This window comes from Narcine bancroftii, chromosome 1 (genome assembly GCF_036971445.1).
Source record: "Narcine bancroftii isolate sNarBan1 chromosome 1, sNarBan1.hap1, whole genome shotgun sequence".
In the NCBI taxonomy this organism is placed as follows: Eukaryota; Metazoa; Chordata; class Chondrichthyes; order Torpediniformes; family Narcinidae; genus Narcine; species Narcine bancroftii.
The window spans coordinates 125,012,291-125,031,399 of NC_091469.1; the positions used below are offsets into that span (position 1 = coordinate 125,012,291).

At 39.8% G+C, this 19,109-nt stretch overlaps 1 protein-coding gene across 1 annotated transcript; it reads right to left on the bottom strand.

Moving 5' to 3' along the window:
* Positions 1–13,428: 13,428 nt before the first annotated feature.
* Positions 13,429–15,151, bottom strand: LOC138743883 (sperm acrosomal protein FSA-ACR.1-like). The gene has a single exon (XM_069899486.1). The coding sequence runs from the start codon at positions 14,958–14,960 to the stop codon at positions 14,376–14,378; it is 585 nt and encodes a 194-aa protein (XP_069755587.1). The 5' UTR covers positions 14,961–15,151; the 3' UTR covers positions 13,429–14,375.
* Positions 15,152–19,109: the final 3,958 nt, after the last annotated feature.

The following is a 19,109-nucleotide window of genomic DNA, read 5'->3' on the forward strand; positions in this document are numbered from 1 at the left end:
TTTATGTGTGTATAATTAAAGTCCTACTCTGAATGAAAAGTCCCAATCTTTAAAAGTTTAGCTTCATTTTAGTCTTGCTTTAAGGACTTACATTCTCAGTTCAGAAGTAATTATAAAGCACTTTTAAACATTGTATCTTCTGGCCTCTTTACTCACAATGTGGCTATTTTCTTCCACAATGAAGTCACAAACCAGACAAAGGTTAAACAAAGTGGCCAAACATATAAATAGACAGAGTAGAAATCTATCCTCTTTTCCGAAGAGACTGCAAAGTATTATTCCTTATTTCAAAAGCCACTGATTTTGTGTTCCCCCTTTCCCAGGAGTAACACACAACAACAGCACCAATTCTAGTTACTGTAACTCAACCCTATCTTTCACAAGGTTTCAACCTCTGTCTCACAGGGCTTTGTCTTCTGTATTCTGGAAACTGAACTCTTCCAAAACTGAACTCAAGATGCCTGAATTCGGTAATATATTTCTTCAAACCATGTGACTGTTAAATCATCACCGAGATGAATCCCAATTCTTGGAAACCACATGACCATTCTACCAAAATTCTATTCCTTTTTCAAAACCATTCCATATCCATAACAACTTCTGACCTCATCTCTGTTCAAGAAGCTCAAGTGGCTTTGATTAAAAACAGATGGCTTCCTTCAGCAGTTCTTGAATAATTAAGACACACTGAAATCCATTAGCTTAGCTCTGTCTGTCCAAGATGCTGTGACTCCAAGATTGAACATTCTTCTCTAAATACAGTGGTGTATCTGTAAATGTGGAGTGACCTGTGTGACCCTGTACCAGCCCACAACTAACTAAGAATACAGATACAGTATTTTAACTCTATAATTTACTTCACTGAGACAATTTTATTTTTATAAATGTGAAATATAGTTTAACATTAAAGATTAACATAAATCCATTACAGTAAGTGTGGTCAAAGTAGAATTTTATAGAGCTGCAACACTACCTCATAGCTTGATGAAAGGTTCAAGCCTGAAACTTTGGTTATGTATCTTTATCTTTGCTCTATGAAGTACACAGTTTGACCTGCTGAGTTTCTCCAGCATTGTGTTTTTACCTCATGGTTCTTGATCTCAGTCCCCCAACTAATGAAAGCTAGTAAACCATATGCTTTCTTAACCACCCTATCAACTTGCGCAGCAACTTTAAGAGATCTATGGACCTAGACCCCTGGATCTCTCTGTTCCTCCACACTGTTAAGAAACCTGCCAATACCATATATTCTATCTTCAAGTTTGACCTTCCAAAGTGCATCACTTCACACTTATCCAGATTGAACGCCATCTGCCACTTCTCTGTCTAAATCTTTTCTTCTCTCCCATTGCAAAGAAGGCAGGTACCAACAGGCTTCAAGCTATCAGGCTCCTGAATGAATCCATAACAGTGCTATCATGTTACCCTTACTTGGTGTAATTGATCTTCATTGCAATCCTATACTCTGTAAATTGTGCTCTGTACAGAGCTGTACACAATGTGAGAGATAACCTGCCAGTCTGCAGAACAATCCTTCTCATTTTACTATGTGTTGTATGACAAATGTATGACAAAAGTATACAAGGAAGTAATTATTTTAGCTCCCAAGCTCAGAGTAAAGTCTCTTTTACCTTCTGCCAGTAATTTAAAAACTACGACCCCTGACTCTAGACCTCATCACTAAAATGAATACCATATATGCCGGTTTATAAGACAGTCCTTGAACTTAAAAACATTACCTCAAACCAGGATCTGTCTTGTACACCAAATATAAAATCTAAACCTTAACAGCACAGTCTCCGCACTCCCCTGCTGGGTCCAATGTCCAGTCCGATTGCCACTGACTCTCCACCTGCTTTAATCAGCCTGTTAAAGGAATTGATGGTGGTTTACTTTAAAATACGCTAATAAGATTTAAGACTTTACTGGGCAATTTTCTTTTAAAATATTTGGAATTAGTATATTAAATGTGTCTAAGCAGCATCACTGCACTGGTAGATGGCAAATGCCAGACTTGGGGTAGTCTTACAGCGAGTATAACTCAAAACCTACATTTTAGGTGGAAATTCAGGGGGTCATCTGATACATAAGTCTTCTTATATGCAGGTGTGAGAAACAGAAGTACCTACACAGAAATTGCTCGAGACAAAAATTGAGAACAAGGAACATTTATTATACAACAATGCAAAGTTGGGTGCTTCCCCTTACCCTGGGAATACACACACACACTGGGGCTCACCCAACTTTTATACAGTTTATTTCCCCCTTACATTCTTCTGCTCCTGGATGAGTTTGGCATTAGGCAATCCTGTTTGCCTACGTGCTGTTTCTGTGAACTTGGAGGACCAGGGGGTATCCTGTCAGTGTCCCATCATGTCATTGTCCTTATTGTCCTTATTCACAAACCTGCCTTTGTCCTTATTCACACCTTCCCAACCCTCAGGGCTTACTAACTTTATATGCATATGCAGAACTTGCTAATTCTGTCTCAGGCTAGAAGACCTTTATCTTATTCAGACTAACTTTACTTCTACTTCCTACATTCTATTATCTACCCTTATCCTATTCATACTGGCTTTATTCATTACACATATATCCATACTAGCTTTCTTCATCTCTCATATTTTCATATTAGTTTTACTCATCACTCACAATCCTCACTTTTCTTTTAGCTACGCTTCGTGAATTCTCAACTGGAATGTATTACTTGTAAACTTGGTCTTTTTCCCAGCGAGTCAGTAACCGAACAGACAGAATTTGGGAAACATACATCCTTTGGGTTATAATGATCTGATGAGGGGTCCGTTGAATTAAATACTGCACACAAATCTTTAGGCAGGGGAGCACCATAATGGCCAGAATAGCGAGTCCAGCTGCTATAAGGGCTGTGGGTATCAGACTCCAGTTACCAATAAAAAGTCTAGTCCATCCCACACTGGACCAAGGTTGCCAAGTCTGAACCTGGGGATGGGAAGATTTTCGAACTCCTGAAGAAGTGTCTTTAACCGCCTGACCGTTGTGAGCATTGTCATTAACCAGTCTTTCACAAACGCTGCCTTCAGCAGCCAACGAGTAATCGAGAGCCAGGCGGTTTTGTTGAACTGTGGCTTGTATCTGTCGTCTTTCTTCAGCCCATAAATTCAGGGCCATCACTGTCTGTTCAGTGATGATCTCCAAGGCTGCCTGGAGTCTGATTAAATGATTTAAATGCCAAGCAGCTGTGGTGTTCTGGAGCAGCTTACGTCGTTTACAACTGGAACTCCCCTTACAGTGGTGGTTCTTAACTTTCCGAATGTCTGTGTGACCCAAAGAATGAGTTACAGGAGACCAAGTTGGGGAGGGGTGTTTCTTGTCACTTCACCTGTGAGTTGCAGCTTGTCTGCGAACATTAGCATATGTATTCACTCTGTCTCTGCGACATGTACAATCCTGACTAACATTCTGTCTGTCATTGTCCCACCATCTTCTTTGTCCTATCTCTTTAAAACTCCTCTTTTTAATATCTGTAGAGGCCGGAATAGAAACCAAGTCTACTCCCCTAGGGCTGTTCTGTTCCCCTGGTCCATGTTGGGATCCAATATTAACCCATACTAAATAAGGTACCCCACTATGACTATACTCTATTCCTGCACCCTGTCTGCATTCCAAAGGTAAATAATTGTCACCTCTGCTGCCCCTATTCCAGGAGGACTTAATACATTGTGAGCAATTTGGTGATTTCCCAAAAATTAGGAACCAACAAGTAAACAAAACAGCACATGGTAAAAACATTACAGCACTTTTTCCCGGCCTAGTGTAACATTCAGATCAGAAGGATGAAGGACTGCATGCCAGGTGGAGGATAGATTATCAATGTCTTTAGTCCGTGGATCAGCAGCTTGTTTAATTCATTCTATGTGAGTCCACCCCTTTTCTTTCATTCGCACTGCAGTGTCTGTAATCAAAAGTACACAATAGGGGCCGTCCCAGACAGGTTTTAGTTGGTGATCTTGCCATGCTTTTACATATACCCAATCACCAGATTTAATAAAATGAATAGGATGCTCCAGGGGTGGGTTTTGAGCTAATAACCCCTTCCGTTTTAATTCGGATAGAGAGGCAGAAAGTCCCTTTAAATATTTGAATATGTACTGGTCGTTAGCCTCAGGGGTAGGGGTATTAAAAGGTGACATACAAGGTTCGAGTATACCATCTTTCACCAACTGGTCAATTACTGGCTGCAGCCCCTACCCTTTCCTTGCTGTCCCTCCATGACTTCCTTGACTGCCTGCATCAAAATCTTAGCCTTTCCTTTCTGTTTATCCTCAGACCTCTGGACGTATGCCCTTTGTGCGATCTGTAAAAGCTGTGTTATTCCCTGTTCATGCCAATTCTCAGTCTTCTGCAATTTCCTTCTAATGTCTGGGGCTGAATTTGTAACGAAGCCCATTAATACCAATTGTTCACCCGCTGGGGATTCTATATCCAGACCCCCATATTGCTGTATGGCCGTACGCAATCTATTCAGAAATGCAGAGGGGGTCTCCTTGGGACCTTGGAGAACCTCAAATGCTTTCTTTTTTTTTAAATTTTTTTTATTTTTCACACCATAAACCACATTAACCATGATACATACTTTTTCCTTTTCAAATATATACAGTGCCATTTTCTCCCCTCCCCCTCCCTCCTCCTATCCCACCCTCCCCACCTCCCCCCCGTCCATTTAAAGTACAAAATCTAGGATACATTAAACCAGTCAAACAATGTTGTCATTCAATAAAAATAAACAAGAAATTCCACTGAGTCAATTCTTTTCATTTCCTTCTCCTTTCGTTAATTTAGGTAGTGAATGTCTCCGGTAGGTTTTCTCTATTGTGTTTCATGTAAGGCTCCCATATTTGTTCAAATATTTCAATATTATTTCTTAAACTATATGTTATTTTTTCTAATGGAATACATTTATTCATTTCTATATACCATTGTTGTATTTTCAAATTATCTTCCAATTTCCAGGTTGACATAATACATTTTTTTGCTACGGCTAGAGCTATCTTAACAAATCTTTTTTGTGCACCATCCAAATCAATTCCAAATTCTTTGTTTTTTATGTTACTTAGGAGGAAGATCTCTGGATTCTTTGGTATATTGTTTTCTGTAATTTTATTTAATATTTGGTTTAGATCTTCCCAAAATTTTTCTACTTTCTCACATGCCCAGATTGCATGAATTGTTGTTCCCATTTCTTTTTTACATCGAAAACATCTATCAGATACTGTTGGGTCCCATTTATTTAACTTTTGAGGTTTAATGTATAGCCTGTATTGTATTTCTCATCGTTCCAGAACATAACTTCTCCCATGTTTCCTTTTTTATCTTTATATTTAAATCTTGTTCCCATTTTTGTTTAGTTTTACCATTTGTTTCCTCATTCTCCTTTTCTTGCAGTTTAATATACATATTTGTTATAAATCTTTTGATTATCATTGTATCTGTAATCACATATTTAAAGTTACTTCCCTCTGGTAAACTCAGACTGCTTCCTAATTTGTCCTTCAAGTAGGATCTCAATTGGGAGAAGTCACGTGATGGAGTAGTGGCCGGACGGTGAACTCCAGCCCTCTCCAGAAAAGTCGGGAAAAACAAGAGAAAACACAAAGGCACAGAAATAAAAGTTACAGAAAAGTGAGTATAAAGGTGGAAAGAAGATGGCGACAAAAAAAGAAAAGTCGAAAGCAACGGTAAGAAAAGAGGAAGAGAAGACAAAGGAGGAAAAAGGTGAAGGCCTTACCTGTCCGAAGAGGCCCGCTGCGGAGAGAGAAACCCGCTCCCTCAGGTCGGTAAATAATGGACTACAAAAATGGCTCGCAGAGCCGAACAAAAGTGCGCAACCGCGCATGCGCGAAGTTTCGCGCATGCGCGATGCGAATGAAAAAAAACACACCGACGGGAGGGGGGACCAGCTGGGGAGTCGATCTCCACAGCCGGCAACGACAGCTGCAGAACACCTGCAGCAAGAAGAGACCACAGAAGACAATAGAAACAAGATAGAAGAGGAGGAAAGGGCAACAAAGAAACAACAGATGGTCAACCCAGAGGAAGAAGAAGAGGAAGAGTATGGTGAAATAGAAGAAGAAAAGAGAGGCAAGGTAAAGGATATACTTGCTCTTATTAGAGGATACATGGAATCATTTAAAGAATGGCAAACACAGGAATTTAAGGATTTAAGAAAAAGAATAAACAACACAGAGGAGAAAATAATTAAAATGGAGATGACCTTAACAGAAATGGGAAAAAAAATGGACAAGATGGAAGAGCGGGCAGTAGCAGCAGAAATGGAGGTAGAAGACTTAAAAAAGAAATTGGAGAAATCTAATAAAAAAACTAAAGAGACACAAGAACTACTAGCTCAAAAAATAGATACAATGGAAAACCATAACAGAAGAAATAACATAAAGATAGTGGGCCTTAAGGAAGATGAAGAAGGCAAGAATATGAGGGAGTTTATAAAAGAGTGGATCCCTAAGACCCTAGGATGTCCAGAACTACAGCATGAAATGGAAATAGAAAGGGCACATAGAGTATTGGCCTCTAAACCACAACCACAACAAAAACCAAGATCTATTGTAGTAAAATTCCTAAGATATACTACAAGAGAAAAGGTACTGGAGAAGACAATGGAAAAAGTAAGAGAGGGCAACAAACCACTGGAGTATAAAGGGCAAAAAATCTTCATTTATCCAGATATAAGTTTTGAACTCCTAAAGAAGAGAAAAGAGTTCAATACAGCAAAGGCGATTTTATGGAAGAAAGGGTATAAATTTATACTAAAGCATCCAGCGGTATTGAAAATATTTATTCCAGGACAGCAAAACAGACTATTCTCGGATCCAGAAGAAGCACGAAAATTTGCAGAACAATTACAAAAATAGACTGAGGGAGGAAGACGGGTAATGAGAGTTAAAATGATCACGACTGATATGTATGTGGGTAAAGACAAAAATAGACTGAGGGATGAAGACGGGTAATGAGAGTAAAAATGATCACGATTGATATGTATGCAGGTAAAGAGGTATAAGAGTGAATAGAGACAATGAGCATACATGAATGTATCTGTACTTAGAGGAAAATATAGATAGTATAGACAAGAATTAATAAGGGAAGGTAATGGAATAGAGAGAATAAGGAGGGAATTAAAAGAGGGACCTTTGTGACATATGAAAAGTGAAATCTTTTCTGGGGGAGGCGGGGTGGGGGGAAATAGCGGTCACTGCACAATCAGTTGACGCTTGCGAGTGGATTCGCAAATCCAAATGGAGAGGGGAGATGTGGTTGTCCGACAAGGGATAAAGGACAACTCAGGAGGTGAAGGGGAGATTGGGGATAAATAAGATAGAAATAGGAGAATAAGGAAAATGTTAGATGTTGTAGGAATGTTGTCTTATAAAGAGTTGAAAATAAGAAAACAGAAATGGAAAAGGAGGAAAGGTAATGATGGAAAAACGGAAAGAGAAGATAAACAAAATATAAAAGGGCTACGCTGAACTATATGTCTTTAAATATTAATGGAATACATAACCAAATTAAAAGGAAGAAACTACCAAATTTAAATGAATAAATGTATTCCATTAGAAAAAAATAACATATTGGTTAAGAAATAATATTGAAATATTCGAACAAGTATAGGAGCCTTACATTAAATACAATAGCGAAAACCTACCGGGGACAAACATTACCTAAGTTGATGGAAGGAGAAGGAAAGAAAAGAATGGACTCAGTAGAATTTCTGGTGTAATTTTGTTGAATGACAACATTGCCTGACTGGATTAATGCAACCTAGATTGTATACCTAAAATGGATGAGAGGGGGGGGTGGGGGGGTGGTTTGGGAGGAAAGGGGGGGGGGAGAAAAAGTCACTGTATATGTGTGAAAAGAAATAGTGTATATCATGGCTAATGTGATTTATGGTGTGAAAAATAAAAAAAATTTATAGAAAAAAAAAGTAGGATCTCAATTGGTAATATGCCAGCACTGTATCTTGAGTTATATTGTATTTATCTTTCATTTGTTCAAAGGATAAAAATCTATTTCCTTAAAAACAATTTTCTATTCTTTTGATCCCTTTTTTCTCCCATTCTCTAAAGGAAAGGTTATCTGTTGTAAAAGGGAGTAACTTATTTTGCATCAATATTAGTTTTGGTAATTGATAATTTGTTTTATTCCTTTCTACATGAATCTTTTTCCAAATATTGAGTAGATGATGTAATACTGGAGAACTTCTATGTTGTACCAATTTTTCATCCCATTTATATAATATGTGTTCAGGTATCTTTTCCCCTATTTTATCTAATTCTAATCTAGTCCAATCTGGCTTTTCCCTTGTTTGATAAAAATCTGATAGGTATCTTAATTGTGCGGCTCTATAATAATTTTTAAAGTTTGGCAGTTGTAAGCCTCCTTGTTTATACCATTCTGTTAATTTATCGAGCGCTATCCTCGGTTTCCCCCTTTCCATAAAAATTTCCTTATTATTTTCTTTAACTCCTTGAAGAATTTCTCTGTCAAGTGTATTGGCAATGCCAGAAATAGGTATAATATCCTTGGGAAAATGTTCATTTTAATACAGTTTATCCTTCCTATTAGTGTTAATGGTAAATCTTTCCAATGCTCTAAATCGTCCTGTAATTTTTTCATTAGAGGATAATAATTGAGTTTATATAGTTGGCCGAGATTTTTATTTATTTGTATACCTAGGTATCTTATTGCTTGCATTTACCATCTGAATGGTGTTTCCTTCTTAAATTTTGAGAAATCCGCATTATTCATTGGCATTGCTTCACTTTTATTTACGTTTATCTTGTAACCCGACACTTCTCCATATTCCTTCAAATTCTTATATAATTCTTTTATTGATAGTTCTGGTTCTGTTAAGTATACTATAACATCATCCACAAATAAACTGATTTTATATTCCTTATCTTTAATTTTTATTCCTTTTATATTATTTTCTGTTCTTATCAATTCTGCTAGTGGTTCTATAGTTAACGTGAACAATAAGGGTGATAGTGGGCATCCCTGCCGTGTTGACCTGCTTAAGTTAAATTGCTTTGATATATATCCATTTACTGTCACTTTCGCCAATGGCCCCTTTTATAATGCTTTAATCCAATTAATATACTTCTCTGGTAAACTGAATTTTTGCAATACTTTGAATAAATAATTCCATTCTACTCTGTCAAAGGCCTTCTCTGCGTCTAAAGCAACTGCTACTGTTGGCGCTTTACTCCCTTCTACTGCATGAATTAAGTTAATAAATTTACAAATATTGTCTGTTGTGCGACTTTTTTTAATGAATCCAGTTTGGTCTAGATTCACCATTTTCTGTACATACTCTGCTAATCTGTTTGCTAATAGTTTAGCTATTATCTTATAATCTGTGTTAAGTAATGATATTGGTCTATATGACGCTGGAGCGAGTGGATCTTTCCCTTGCTTTAGTATTATTGTAATTATTGCTGTTTTACATGAATCTGGTAAGCTTTGTGTTTTATCAATCTGGTTGATTACTTCCAGGAGGGGAGGAATTAATTAATCTTTAAATGTTTTATAGAATTCTATTGGGAATCCATCCTCTCCTGGTGTTTTATTATTTGGTAATTTTTTTTATTATCTCTTGTATTTCTACTATTTCAAATGGTTCTGTTAATTTATTTTGTTCCTCTATTTGTAATTTTGGTAGTTCAATTTTAGTCAGAAATTCATCTATTTTCCCTTCTTTCCCTTCGTTTTCAGTTTGGTATAATTGTTCATAGAATTCTCTAAAGTGTTTCTTGATCTCCTTTGGATTATATGTGATTTGTTTGTCTTTTTTCCTTGATGCCAATACCATTTTCTTAGCTTGTTCTGTCTTAAGCTGCCATGCTAGGATTTTGTGCGTTTTTTCCCCTAGTTCATAATATTTTTGTTTTGTCTTCATTATATTCTTCTCCACCTTATATGTTTGTAGTGTTTCATATTTTATTTTTTTATCTGCCAATTCTCTTCTTTTAGTTGTATCTTCCTTCATTGCTAATTCTTTTTCTATATTTACTATTTCCCTTTCCAACTGCTCTGTTTCCTGATTGTAGTCCTTCTTCATCTTGGTTACATAACTTATTATTTGCCCTCTAATGAACGCTTTCATTGCATCCCATAGTATAAACTTATCTTTCACTGATTCCGTATTTATTTCAAAATACATTTTAATTTGTCTTTCATTTAATTCTCTAAAATCCTGCCTTTTGAGTAGCATGGAGTTTAATCTCCATCTATACATTCTTGGAGGGATGTCCTCTAACTTTATTGTCAATATTAAGGGTGAATGGTCTGATAATATTCTAGCTTTATATTCTGTTTTTCTTACTCTATCTTGCATACGAGCTGATAACAAAAATAGGTCTATTCTTGAGTATGTTTTATGTCTAGCCGAACCTCAAATGCTTTCTTAAAATTCTGTCCCTTTGGAACAGATTCCTTGATTCCTTTTATCAAATTAACCCTATATTCCTCCATTAATGTGTGACTATCATTAGTATTCTTATCCCAATTTGGTTTTGCCAGGGGGAATTTAAGTTCCCCAGGTATCGCCTCTGGTCCCCCTCGGTGTTCCCTATCCCAGACTCTAATCCCTGCCTGGCGAATCATTCCACGTTCATCCAAAGTGAACAGAGCCCTAAAGATCGATGTTAACTCATCCCATGTATATATTTATTTGGTCTCAAAAATTGATCTAATTGTTCGGCACATCCCTGAGGATCCTCTATCAGGGAGGTCATTTCTCTCTTAAAGTTACGCACCTCCGTACTAGTCAGGGGCACATTTACGAAACCGAGACCCCCTCCCATGGGAACTTCCCGTAAAGGTCTCATCCAGTTAATTTCTGGCTTATCCTCTCCTTTATAATGTCTAGATTCCTGCTCTCCGGGAAATGAATCAAAGGGTTCTGCCCTTCCCTCCCGGAGGGTCTCACACTGTTTTGAATCAAAGTCTCCTCCCTCTCTTGTCAATTGAGGTGGTAATCTAGTACTTTGTGAACGGGTCATCATACCACCCCTACTTTCTTCTCCTTTCTTTAGCTGTGGGGGAGGAGGGGAAGGTGAAGAAGGGTAGAGCATAGGAGAGAGGGGAAAGATCGGAGCCGGGATAGGAGGAGCATAAGGTGGAGGAAGGGAATGTAACACATCCCATCCTTGTGTTTCAGGGACAAAAGATTCCTCATCCTTCTTGTCTTTACATTCCTTTTCATTCAAAACCAGTTGATCAACCGATCCACTGAGCCAGCAGCCTGCATATTTTCTGCTCTCAATATTATCTCTTTGATTTTGATAGAGCCAGATGTTCAATGCCTGACACATCCAGTCCTCATCGGATCCGAACTTTGGCCAATATATCAAATTCCCTTTTATCGGGTTTTTAACCCATTCCAGACAGCAATACCTGACCATAGTCTGTTTGTCTTTCCCGCGGGTTCTCCCCGCACCCCAATCAGATAGCATTAATCCTAACGGACTTTGCTTAGTTATCTGATCGTCCCATCCTTCCATAGGACTATTTCCCTTGCTACTCACACCTCCCATACTAACAGGTAAGTAAAATTCCTCTTACCGGGATCCAGTAGCTATTCCTAGCGCGCTTCCTTAACGTCCTCCATCGTTTGTTCTCAATGCCTCTTCTCGGATATCACTCACTTCATCCACTGACAAGTCATCCGTCGTCCGTGAGTCCAGCTGAATCAGCCGGGGTGCACCTACCCTCGTCGTCGGGCACTCTGTCAGTGGAGGGAGTGGGATCCCGGACGATCCCCCATTTGTGAGAAACAGAAGTACCTCTCGCATATTTCACTCGAGACAAAAATTGAGAACAAAGAACATTTATTGTACAACATTGCAAAGTTGGGTGCTTCCCCTTACCATGGGAATACACACATACACTGGGGCTCACCCAACTTTTATACAGTTTATTTCAGTATAGAAGTACCCTCCCCCTTACATTCTTCTGCCTCCTGGATGAGTTTGGCATTAGGCAATCCTGTTTGCCTAAGTGCTGTTTCTGTGAACTTGGAGGACCAGGGGGTATCCTGTCTGTCCCATCATGTCATTGTCCTTATTGTCCTTATTCACAAACCTGCCTTTGTCCTTATTCACACCTTCCCAACCCTCAGGGCTTACTAACTTTATATGCATATGCAGAACTTGCTAATTCTGTCTCAGGCTAGAAGACCTTTATCTTATTCAGACTAACTTTACTTCTACTTCCTACATTCTATTGTCTACCCTTATCCTATTCATACTGGCTTTATTCATTACACATATATCCATACTAGCTTTCTTCATCTCTCATATTTCATATTAGTTTTACTCATCTCTCACACAGGCATATGAGATAGTTTTCTCAGAATTAGAACCATCCTTTATCTAGAAAATCTCTATGAGATTATCTCCCACAGCTGTATGTAACCCTGAAGATAATCTGTTTGTAGGAAGAATCCTTTTCACTGTTCTAGATATTTTATCAAAATAAGTTTGAACTATCTTAGCTTTCTTCTTGCTGAGGAGAACAGGCCTAATTTTACCTCTAAATTGTTCAACAGTATCATCGCCTGCTGGAGGAAGCTGTTTGCCTGCCTGGGAGTCCTGGTTTTAATGGTTCTGTACCTCTTCCTTGAAGGCTGTGTCTCAAAAGTACAGCAAGCTGGATGATAAGGGTTCTCACTGATTCTCTGAGCCATCTTTAAGCACCACTCCCTCTGGATATTGTTGGAGACCCCGGTTTTATTCACCGTCTGTATTGACCTCTGACCTGATGCTTTGCAGCTACCATACCACACTAAGATGCCGCTAACCAGGACACTCTCTATTGTGCTCCTGTTGAACAATGTTAGGATTGTGGCTGGTAGCCTTGCCCTCCTCAACCTCCATAGGAAGTGTAGGCACTGGTGTGCCTTCCTGACTAATGAGTTGTTGTGGGCCCACAACAGGTTGTCCTTTAAATGGATGCAAGGGAACTTTGTGCTTCCCACTCTATGACAGAACCATTGATATGCAGTCCTTCATTCTCCTCAAGTCCACAATCATCTTCTTTGTCTTTGCATGATGTTGTTCTTCCACCACTGCACAAGCCTTTCAGCCTCCTCTCCGCGACTCATGACTGTCTACCGTTGTGTCATCCACAAGCTTGATGATCTAATGGAGCTGAACTTTGCAGTACAGTGGTGAGTTAGCAGTGTGAATAATAGCAGGCTGAGTATTCAACCTTGAGGTAGGCCAGTGCTCAGCATGAATAGGCTTGAGGTTTTGCTCCCAACCTGAACAGTCTGGTCTTTCAATCCAGAAGTCCGGTGAGAACAGTTTATCCACGAGCCTCTCAGTATGACTGTGTGGAGTGCCGAGCTGAAGTCAATGAACAACAGCATGGTGTATGAGGCATCATTCTCTAGGTGGGTCAGGACAGAGGTCAGGGCTAATCAAACCTTCATCAAATGTGACAGATATCACAGAGATTAGCAACTAAAAGTACAATATTAAAGGAGGAGGAAATGAAGCACTTGCAGAAACAGGACAATCAGTTTTATTTTTACATTTGACATCAGTACAAAGTGAAAGGAGGAAAGTTTAGGAGAGACATCAAGGCTAAGGTTTTTTTTATACACAGAGTTCTGGGTGGCTGGAATTTATTGCCATGGTAGTGGTGGAGGCTGTAACAATCAGGGGATTTAAGAGACTCTTAGTCAAGCACATGGATGAAAGAAAAATAGAGGGTTATGAAGTATGGAGGGTTTAGATTTTGTTAGGTATTTATGGGCTGCCAAGACATTGTGGGCTGAAAGACCTGTCCTGTGCTGTAATGCTCCATGTTAAATTGCAAATGGGATAATAGGAGGTAATATGAGTTTAAAATTTTAAGTAATCCAGACCAGGAAGCTTGTATGAATAGATTAGATGACAACGGGAAAGGCAATTAGAAACAGAGATGCCAAAGTCCCAAGTCACAGCAAGACAATGTAGGATCAAGCAGTGCATACTCCGCCAGCGCAGTCTCCAACAGTTCAGTCTCTAGTAGCGCAGTCTCCAGCAGCGCAGCATCCAGCAGTGGAGTGTCTAGCAGCACAGTCTCCAGCTGCGCAGTCTCCAGCTGCGCAGTCTCCAGCTGCGCAGTCTCCAGCTGCGCAGTCTCCAGCAGCGCAGTCTCCTGTAGCACATTATCCTGTGGCACTTTCTCGAGCAGTGCAGTCTCCAGCATTTCAATCTCCAGCAACCAATGCTCCAGCAGTACATTCTCCCCAACAGTGCAGTCTCTAGCAGCTCACTGTCCAGCAGCACAGTGTCCAGCAGCGCAGTGTCCAGCAGCGCAGTCGCCAGCAGTTAAGTCTCCAGCAGCACATCTACCACAGGACCGTCTCCAGTAGCACAGTCTCCAACAGCGCAGTTTCCAGTAGCGCAGTCTCCAGCAACACCATCACCACCAGTGCATTCTGCACCAGTGCAGTTACCATGAGCATAGTCTCCAGCAGTGCAGTCTCCAGTAGTGCAGTCTCCAGTAGTGCAGTCTCCAACAGCGCATTCTCTAGCAATGCAGTCTCCAACAGTGCAGTCTCCCGCAGTACAGTCTCCAACAACGCAGTCTCCCACAGCGCAGTCTCCAACAGCGCATTCTCTAGCAGTGCAGTCTCCAACAGTGCAGTCTCCAGCAGCAGTCTCCAACAACGCAGTCTCCCGCAGCGCAGTCTCCAGCAGCGTAGTCTCCAGCAGCGCAGTCTCCAGCAGCGCAGTCTCCAACAACGCAGTCTCCCGCAGCGCAGTCTCCCGCAGTGCAGTCTCCAGCAGCGCAGTCTCCAACAGCGCATTCTCAAGCAGTGCAGTCTCCTGCAGGACCGTCTCCAGCAACGTAGTCTCCAGAAGCGCAGTATCCCGCAGCGCAGTCTCCAGCAGCAGTTTCCAACAGCGCATTCTCTAGCAGCGCAGTCTCCCACAGGACCGTCTCCAGCATCGCAGTCTCCAGCAGCGCAGGAAGATTATCAACATCATCCCTAAATGCAAATTATCAGGCAGTGAAAAAAACAGTTTTCTTAACCCCCTCTCACTGACAGCAGGTCTTTTCCCAGCCTCCTCAACTATCTTCACCAACCAGCAGACTGGGATGAAATTCATAATTACAACATTCAAATTGCTGCACTAACACACAGGCGTGTGTTCTTGATGACCTCTGGTTCTACCCATACTGTAAGAGGGATATATTTTCCACCTGCAATGCATTATTTGCATCAGATCATCACAAGTTCCAGATGCCTCAATGTGCTTCACAGCCAATGAAGTATCTAGGCCCTGCACAATACATCCACTATTTCTTCTGCCCGAAAGTCCAGGAAACGAGATGACGTAGAGCAGAAAGGGAAGTTTCTTAACTCTTTCTGCATGTTTTGGACAAGAGGTCACAGTAGTACTGGACAATGAAAATTTTGCTTTTTGAACTCTTTTGGGTATATTTTATGGATTTTGGGCTGCTGATGTTGAGAATCACCTTAACATTTTCCTCTCAGGTACTTTAAAAAAAATATATAACCTTTTTTTGATTTCCTGTCATATTTTAAGTCTACTTCAAGCATACAAAACCATGAAGTTCAACATGTTTTTCATTTGCACTTGGACTTGTTCCCTGCTGATTTTGGTGTAGTCAGTGATGAACATGGTGAAAGGTTTCACCAGGACATTACAACTTTGGAAATGTGGTATCAGGGCAATTGGAATTGGCAATTAGAATCCATCAATGCTGGCCGACTACTGTTGAACTCTGACGTGAGAGGCATCAGATGCTGAATACAAATGAAAATCAGCGGCAAAATATTTTTTAGATCAGTTGAACTAATGCAATCTGTTAATATCATTATGTGATTAAACATGCTAAATTCGATTAAAGTTAATGTTTCTCCAACTTCCTACATGATACCGCGTTCAGATTGAAATTGCCTATCATAATCCTCAATTTTCTTTCAGGAAGTAACCTTTGAAAAATATTATTGCCCAGTGTAGTTAATAAGATGCCAAATCTTCTCAATGCAGTCTCTTCTCTCAAAATATTTACGTTAGTGCATTAGATTGATAGCGGCACAGCCTGATGGGCCAACTCCTCCTGACCGTGACAGTATGTCAGCAGGTAAATCCCCAATTCCAGATGCTGAAAAGTGTTTGTGGAATGGGGAATTCCAGGCATGGTCTAATTCCAGATGCTTGGTGGGGTGTTGCATGGAGAGGATAGTTAATTCTAGAAGGCGGGACGGTTAGCGTAGCAGTTAGCACAACGCTGTTACAGCGCCAGTGAACCGGGTTTGAATCTGACACTGTAAGGAGTTTGTAAGTTTTCTCCATGTCTGTGTGGGTTTCCTCCAGGTGCTCTGGTTTGCTCCCACTGTTCAAAATGTACAGGGGTTTTAGATTGTAGGCCAATTGGGTGTAATTGGGCAACACGGGCTGAAAGGACCTGTTACTGTGCTCTATGCCTAGATTACATTAAAGAATTTCAAGAACTGGGGAGTAATATTCCTTCTCCTCTAACCCACTTTTCTGCTCTTTTGGCTGCCTGATGTCCAAACCATAGGGCCCACAGACAGACCTGTCAGTCAGATTACAAAAAAATGCCAGCTGCATTTGAGAGAAGGCTGACTGCACACTCCTTGACCTCCCCAAGAAAAACCTTCTCAATCATCAGTGGAGAACAAATCATGAATAACAAGCCAGTGAAAATGTCAAACACATATCCAGTCTGCCTGGGCCCTTTCCTACAAATCATCCATGTTCTCGTCCTCAACGTTGAGGGTTTTGGCCTTATTTTTCTTCTAAATTAAAACCACCCAGCTGCATTTCCCATTGCTTACATCTACAGAAATGAAAGCCTGCATCAGTTTCCATGTGTTGGCTCTGATGAGGTGTCTTATTTGGATTATCCGTAAGCACTGCATGTGTTTCTCTAATCGGACACAGATTTTGACTTCTGACTCATGTACTTTCTCATCTCACTCCATCACAATTCACAGTAGATTTTTGCCAGCTGCTACCATGCCTGATTCATGATAAGCTCTGCAGCGCACTTTCTCCAAGATATGGCTTCTGACCAGGTTCAAACACTTGCTCCGCTGGCATAGTAATTTTGTAAATATCCAGTACATCTGAACTGCAGTGCAAACAAGATCGGGAACTAACCATATCCTTATTATTAAAGTTGTCGTGTCCTGCTCTTTCTACTTTATCTTTACCATTAGCCATATGATTTCTGGAATACACGATATTTGCCAGTCGATATTTGGTGTACAATCATTGATTTCCTTATATAAGGAAGAATATTAGTAAGATGGATGTAATTGGCCGAACATTACTAAACTGATACATGGAATTATGTTGTCTTATGGGGAAAGCTTGTAGAGGCTGCAGTCACATGGAATGGAGGTTAGCAAAGTGAGAGATGACTTGATTAAAACATAAGCTCCTGAGAGGTTTCCTCTCAAGGGAGAATCTAGGTCTAGGAATCACTGATAGAAAATAAGGGTTTGCTAATTAAAAAAGGAGAAAAAAACATTTTTCCTTCTCTGAAGATTCTGAGCTTTTGGAACTTACACCCTCAAAGGGACAATGGAAGCAGAAATTATTTTTAGCAGAGTTTGGAAAGCAAGGACATAAAAGATGTCAATCACTTCAGCAATTCAAAGACCTTTTTCCATCTTCCTTACTGTCCCTGCTTTCAAAATATGTCACATTATTATTCTAGTACTGATTAAGATCATGAATGTGAAACATTCAAATAAACATGATCACAGATGCTGAGTATTTCTAGCACTTTGTATCTTTATTCCCAGCCAAGTGCAGTACTTTGCTGTGGCATTTCAAACAATGAATTGTATCCTATGGAAATACATCTATGGTGAGAATTTGAATGTGGCAGGTCTTTGTTAAAGATTATTCAACCACCTTCACATGAAGCTCAGAGTTACTTCTTTAATATTCTAAGATAAACTTGCAAGTTGGATAGATATAATAATCCACCAAAGGCCGTTCATATTTTTGTTATAACCAATATGAGATCATATTTTCTTGCAAAAGAAATCATTTGGGAAAGTTTCCAAGTGATCCAGTACACTATTCAGTTTGTATTTTCCCAGACTACTTCATTCATACAAATTATGCTGTTCCACAGATTCATAATAATGTTAGAAAGGACAGCTCCTACTCCATCTTGCCATCTCCATATGGTAACAGGGTCTTGATTATTTTAAACATTAATTAAGGTAAATAATTAAAAGTAAAACTTTTTACAAAAGTAACTAAGGAAAAAAAGGTTTAAAGTCAAACCAAGAATTTTCAGCTATGTAAGAAGAAAATGAAAAGATTTCTTTTCCAAATTGAGACAGGAGAAATTATACAAGGGAAAAGAAAACAGCAAGAAAATTTAACAAATATTTTAATTCTGCCTTCAAGAGAGAAGGCACAAATTAACTGACTGGATAAGGGATCTGGAGTGAATGGAATCCGGAAGAAATTAGTAAAAAAAATGATTAGTAAGGTAGTATGATTGGGAAAATTAATAGAACCAAAAGCTGCCAAATTCCCAAGATCAAATAATCTGTATTTCAGTGTTGATAGTGGAGGCAATAGAGAGAGATCCATTGTATAGCCGACTGATTGCCCTCAGAGACCAGTGAGGAGTACAAACATGCTTTTAATAGCTTACAGTCAATGGCCAGTAGATACAATAGTTTTCAGGTGAATCTGAGGTAAGGTGGGAAAACCAGGGTTTATATTGGGGTAGGTGGGGGTGGAGCCAAGGGAGGAGCCAGCCATCTGAACAACACACAGACAGTGAATTCCCCTTCCTTCAGATTGAGCCTGTGGATGAAAAACAGAGACCATTCATTAAAAAAAACTTAGTACTTTACAAATATTTACGTTAAGTCTGTCAGGGGGTCTGGTAATTCTGAACGAGTGCCACAGTACTGGAAGACTTTGGGCTTCCTGAACTTCCTGGACCCCCTATGGTACAGGATCAGTGGGTCTCGAGGGCTCTGGCTCAGGATGTGGGGTGGATTGGACCATTTGTCCTCCTGAATGGAG

Excerpts from the sequence above, each read along its gene's own strand:
- LOC138743883 (XM_069899486.1), bottom strand. The coding sequence starts at position 14,960 with ATGCGCTGTTGGAAACTGCTGCTGGAGACTGCGCTGCGGGATACTGCG.